General features: G+C 43.0%; 1 protein-coding gene across 1 annotated transcript in view; it reads right to left on the minus strand.

The window, feature by feature from the left end:
* The window catches only part of LOC102197946 (extracellular matrix protein 2), a 13255-nt gene extending 9004 nt beyond the window's left edge, over window positions 1–4251 (minus strand). The window contains exons 1-7 of the mRNA XM_005732477.2: window positions 4155–4251; window positions 2926–2999; window positions 2750–2846; window positions 2380–2495; window positions 772–904; window positions 536–693; window positions 236–375 (exon numbers count right to left, since the gene is read on the minus strand). Of these exons, the coding sequence (XP_005732534.2) occupies window positions 236–375; window positions 536–693; window positions 772–904; window positions 2380–2495; window positions 2750–2846; window positions 2926–2999; window positions 4155–4251 (815 nt within the window). The remainder of the gene's footprint in view (window positions 1–235; window positions 376–535; window positions 694–771; window positions 905–2379; window positions 2496–2749; window positions 2847–2925; window positions 3000–4154) is intronic.
* Window positions 4252–6020: the final 1769 nt, after the last annotated feature.

Here is a 6020-nt window from a genome sequence, read left to right on the forward strand (position 1 = left end):
TGTTAAATTTTATATTTGGGGTAAAATATCAAGTCTTTTCAAGTAAACCGGTTCAAGTCCAAGTCAAGTCACAAGTCTTAGAACATTTTTTCAAGTCAAGTCTAAAGTCATAAAATTAATGACTCGAGTCTGACTCGAGTCCAAGTCATGTGACTCGAGTCTGACTCGAGTCCAAGTCATGTGACTCGAGTCCACACCTCTGCTACATAACATTGGGTTGGATGGATGGACATACTTAAGACGCGTCCATGCGTGGGTAGCGATGTCTTGCTCATGCAGACGGTTGTGCCTGAGTTCGAGCACTCTCAAATGAATGCAGCCCCTCAGCGCTTCCTCTGTCAGCTCCTCAATTAGATTTTCATTCATTTGCAGCGTCTACAGAATGAGGAAGACAGAGACAGATGCTGAGGTGTGATACAGGAGACAGAAATGTGACAGTTTAAAATGAAAACAATCAGTGAATATGCAAACAGTGTCCGAGAGTGTCTAACTCCAAGCAGTGAGAGAAAGAGGAAAAAATGTGGTACATGTGCACCTGAAGAGAGGGAGGAAGGTTCAGTGGTAGCGACCGGAAGTGATTGTTGCTCAGCTGGAGGTCAAGAAGTCTCTGTAGCGGCCTAAAAGCTGGAGGGGACACACTGGCTTTGTGAAGAGCATTTCCTCCCAGCTCTAGCTTCAGGAGATTCAGCAAACCTATTAGGAAATAATACCTATGATGTTACACCTGTTATAATAAACACACACACACACACACACACACACGATGTGTACCTTTGAAGCAGTGCGGTGTGAGTCCACTCAGCTTATTGTTTTTGATTTTGAGCTCCTCCAGAGATGAAGGCAGCGTCGGGATCACGGTGATGCGGTTGTCATCCAGATCCAGCTTCCTCAGAGAGGTCAGGTTCTGCATGAAATGAAATGCAGCACAAATAAATAGGTGTTGAGCAAAACTGGGATGATGAAATACACTAAATAGATACTTGTCTCCAAGTCCGTAATTTCCCTGCTTGCCAATCGGGATTTAATCACAGAGCTCACAGAAACACACCAAATGAAAGAATGTCACATTTGTGCATCTCTTCCATTCATGTGATCTGTCCTCTCATATTTTTAGCAAAGCCACTCCGGGTGGCTCTTCAGTGAAAGCTGCTGTGGTTTTGATGGGTGAATAAAAGCAGTGGACAGGACTTCGCAGCATCCCTCCAGCCAGTCCATCAATCCCCTGTCATTACAGGGAAGTGAGCAGAAACTGAAGAAGAATATTCCTCTAAAAATAATTTCCTCATATTCCCCACATGATTGGCTGCAGCTTTTTTCCAGCAGGTTCTTTCAGCCAATACCGTGACAGTATAGCAGTGGCAGTGTGTAATGATTGGTCAGAGTGTGGTAGGCTCCCTCGGTGTGGTCTGTGGTCAGAGGTTATTCTTAGACGGATTAGTTAATGCATTTTCAGTGCTCTTTTATTACCGTAATGATACAGGACATAGCCTGCTTTTTATTTTAACTAGATGCAAAGTGACCCATAAAATGTGCTTGTAAGTCAGAAAAGTACTGACAGGCGGAGGACTCTCTGTAAGAGTGAAGACGGAGCTACTAAGGATAATGTCAGAGCAGTTCAACACGTCCACGTCAAACAGGGTTCAGTTTCAGGCCTCGAGGCGTAAAGTTTTTGGGTTTTTTGCTGATATGTGTGTTTGCCTCTGCTGGTGCTGTTTAAACACACCAAATAGTTCTTCCCAGAATATTATTTGTGGCTCGAACTGACAGTGAATACAAACTTTCTGTCTCATTACGAAGGTAAACTACAGTCTGGCGGTATATTAAATGTTGTTGTTGTTGTCTGCTGTAAATTATTTTATCACTTCTTTCTTTGGCCAGCAGACAATGAGAGAAGCAACACTGACTTTTCTAACAGAGTTCAGTCACTGTCAGTGACACTTGTTTGTTCTTTCCATTCCCAGTCTGGATAAATAATACTTGATATTTCATGACAGTAAATATTTTCTAGAAAACACCCAACAGACATAAAGTGCAGTTAAAAATATATAGTTAGAAAACTCATTGAGTGCAGGCAGAACTGGAAGTGCAAGTCTCCAACTGCAGTTGTAAGACGAGTGGGAGAAACTCTGCAGTCAAACGGTGTTGGACAGCCTTGGTTTGTGGTGGATTTTCACACTGGTATTACACACATATTACTATATATTACTCACTGGGACACAAACCTCAGTACAAGAGCAGTAGATTTAAGTCAGAGTAACCACCACCCTTTACTGGTTTTACTTTACTTTTTCACTTTTTATATAAATAGATAAATAAAGGGATAAAAATATGTCACTTGTGAGTAATTTTAAAAGATGCAGCGAGAGCAGTGTTACTCACAGAAAGTGGGTTTTGGCTGAACGATTCATCATCCAGTATGTTGCGACTCAGGTCCAGCATGTCCAGGTTCAGGAGGCCTGAGAAAGCTCGTGCCGTGATGATCCTGATGTTGTTCTCTGAACATAAAGTCAGTCACACGACACTTCAATTTTCAATTTGATGATTCACAAGCTGGCAGCATAATAATCCACGTCGTAATGTATTCCAGTGGTAAATCCGGGATAACACTGTCTACAAAAATATGGGCATCGATGGCTCACTAATGATGGCTGGGCTTCCTGAGCTCTTGTGTTTGCTCTTTTTTCTTTTTTTAATCTGTGAAATTTCTGTTGGGTGCTTTCTTTGACTACAGCTGTAGATATACACATACCTGCTAAATCCACCTTCGTGGCTTCAAGGTTTTGGAAGCTTGGCAGGTGAGTAATGCCGATGCCCCTGCAGCTGATCTCTCTCTCAGTGCTCTGACACTTAATAGAATCAGAAAACTTTATTAATGCCCAAGGAAATTATGTAATATGTAACAGGCAACTCTATAAAGTTAGAAACCGTTTCTGTTTGATTGCTGGGCGACTCAGTCGGTTCTTCCTCTGCTTCTTCTTCTTCTTCTTCCTCTGCTTCTTCTTCTTCTTCCTCCTCCTCCTCTTCTTCTTCTTCCTCCTTGGAAGAAAAGAACAACATTTAATTACCCAGCAAATCAGTAAGTAAATAAGACAAGTTAAAAAAGATAACTAATATTACAAACTATAACCTCTTCTTCTTCTTCTTCCTCCTCCTCCTCCTCCTCTTCATCATCATCGTCGTCGTCTTCATCGTCGTCTTCATCGTCATCGTCCTCCTCCTCATCATCCTCCTCCTCTCGTGCTTTCCTGAGATCCATCAGCCTTTTCTTCTCAGCGTGGAGTTCCCTGAGTGCAGCCATGAGAGCGTTGCTGTCCTCCCCTCCTTTTCCAGGCTTTCTCCAGCCGCCAACGGGTCGCCCCAAACCCGCCTACAGAAAGTAGCAGGAGACCATTACTGGAATTAATTACTGGAAACAGAGACAAGTCTCACATAAGGACTGTGTGTTACAGGTGCTGCATGTTTCTCCTTTTTGTTTTGTTTCTGACAGGTGCACCAGTTGCCAGTACACCGTGCTTTTCTGTTTGTGCTCTATCCTTTTGTTATATCTTCACTCCTATTTTCTACTGCCTTCCTTCCCCCCCCGCCTGTCAGCTTAGACATTGTCGTACTACACATATACTCTGATAACTGAAACAACACGAATAGAAATGAATAAATAGGCAGATAAAAGAAACACATGAAGAAGAGGAGCCTTTAGGGAATTTTTAGAGCTTATCTTGGAAAAGCAAAATGTGTTCGGCACAACAATTCAGATCATAAAATCTGATTGCAAAAGCTGCCAGACAGGACGGCGACGTGACCTAAAAGATGGTGTAATATGATTGTGTGTCTCATCATACTATTCTATATGCGATGGACTCCACTGTGGCTGCATGCTTCCTCTTCCCCCAGGCACTTCTCCTTCTTCTGATTGCCTCCAGGTTTCCAGAGCCATGTTTTTCCTGCTTGATCACTTTCTCAGCATTTGCTTGGAGATGCTCATCCTCACGCTCTTCTTCACCAGGGTAACAGAAAACATAAATCAAACCAAAAATGCAGGAATACACTGTTCGATTTTTAATCCTCTGTGCGCAAAATAGGTTAAAATTCTCAGTTATTAAGTGTTTATTAACCAAGAGCGTGCAGACAAAAGTGGGCAGACTTTAAAAACTTACCAGCAGTGTGTGCACCCGACACTGTCACCCCTGCGTCGATCCTTGGCGAAGGAACGGGTGCTATTTCTAGTTCGGATATCTCAGCGGAGACTTCCATTAATGCATCCACGTCATGCCAAGAGTCCACGTTTTGTTCTGAGGAAACTATTCCACTCAGACAGATGAACACGATCCACGTCCATGGCATTTGCATTGCTGTATATTTATACTCAAATCAAGCTTTTTTCAAATGCAGAGAAGCCCAAAGGGTTTAATTTCTAATCCTCAGAGCTGAAGCCAAGAAGAAGCATCAGAGCAGGAAGCGCAGATGGTTAGAAGTCTACTTACAGACAAGCAGACAGTTCTTCAGTAAACCCTGGAGCTTTATGAATGCAGAGTAAACGCTGTGGTCACCTTGGAGCAGCGGTCAAACATATTGCACGCGCTCGCTGCTCAGAGTAAATGTTAAAATGAAGAAAGAGGGAGAACGCGGGAAGGGACATCCAGCAGGCGGAGAGGTAAAAAAATAAATTCTCTCAGTGTTAATAAAGAGCCTCGATTGTTGTACCGTGAAATACAGACACACCCTGCTCCTCCTCGTCTCCACTTCATAACTGTCTGCGAACATTACGTGGAACAGCTTTTTTCTCTCTCCTGGAGGAGAGACGCTGACAGGACGGCGGGGGGCTGATACTGGAGCGCAGTAAGTTTTGCACACTGGTGATAGATTTTAGTCGTACATTCTGTTGTGATTTGACAAATGCGTTTTTGTAAACCGCTGTCACTTTTGTGCTTTTTCTGGAGGGCATCAGAATGTTAGTATGAGTACAGCAGACCTTGTCCAAGAGCAGACGGTTGGTACACAGTCCCAGTCCTTGTTTGGCAAACCTCCGCCAGCATCTATGTCTGAAGTCAAACATGAACTCTGAGTAATAAAAAGTGAGGACGTCTTTACATTCTGCACATCGACGGCGGAGTGTGTACATCCTCACACTCGCCGTCTGCCCCTTACTGAGTGTGGAGCCAAACTGGGATGTTCACTGTGGGGTGAAACCTCTTTATTTGCTCAGCAGACACACACAGTCGTGTTTTCATATCTTCGTGTGGACATCTAATTGACACATTGCTTGGATGCCTAATCCAAACCCTGTCTTCAAACTCATGGGGCATTTTGTCCCCATAAGTGACTGTTGGTCCCCACAAGTAGAGCAACTTTCCAATGTTTGGTCCCCGCATTTACACATACAAACATTACATTCAGTCGACTGTGCTTCAAAACATCTTCTTAAATGAACACTACTACTGTAATATGCAGTCAAATCTGCAGATTATGCTTTTTTGGTGTTTTTCCACACCTGAAGAGTAACTGATGAGACAGCAGCAGAATCCAGACATATTCCAAATGGCACTCTGGACAAGTTGACACTAAACACTGAAACAGTCAGGCCCTCATGTGCTCCTCCAAAGTAAATAGCAACGTTTCCAAAGATGATTCATTTTTATATCTCGACAGGAGCACGCTGTCATCTACAGACCACATTCAACCCCTTCCTTGAGTGTGACAACACCCTGAATTTCCACAGCAACAAAGAGATGAGTTGAGGACACCCAGCATAAACGCTAAGCTTACTTCTCTGACTACATGTTTAAGAAACAGCGCATGTTTTATTATCCTTCCTGCGGATGACCAAGTTAATCTTTGCTTTCTTTTCACTCTAAAGGAATATGTTAAAGTCAGCATGACCGCTTTCAGCTTTGTAACATCTCTGACACCAGTTTGCCAAATGCTAAATGTAATAAACTAAACATCTGCAGTCATGAAGCATCTGAGGTTACAGGCAGTTACTGAAATAACGAAGCTTTTATGCTCACAACTGAACGGCATTT

Source organism: Pundamilia nyererei, unplaced genomic scaffold, assembly GCF_000239375.1.
Source record: "Pundamilia nyererei isolate P.nyererei 1_Seehausen unplaced genomic scaffold, PunNye1.0 scaffold00047, whole genome shotgun sequence".
Lineage (NCBI taxonomy): Eukaryota > Metazoa > Chordata > Actinopteri > Cichliformes > Cichlidae > Pundamilia > Pundamilia nyererei.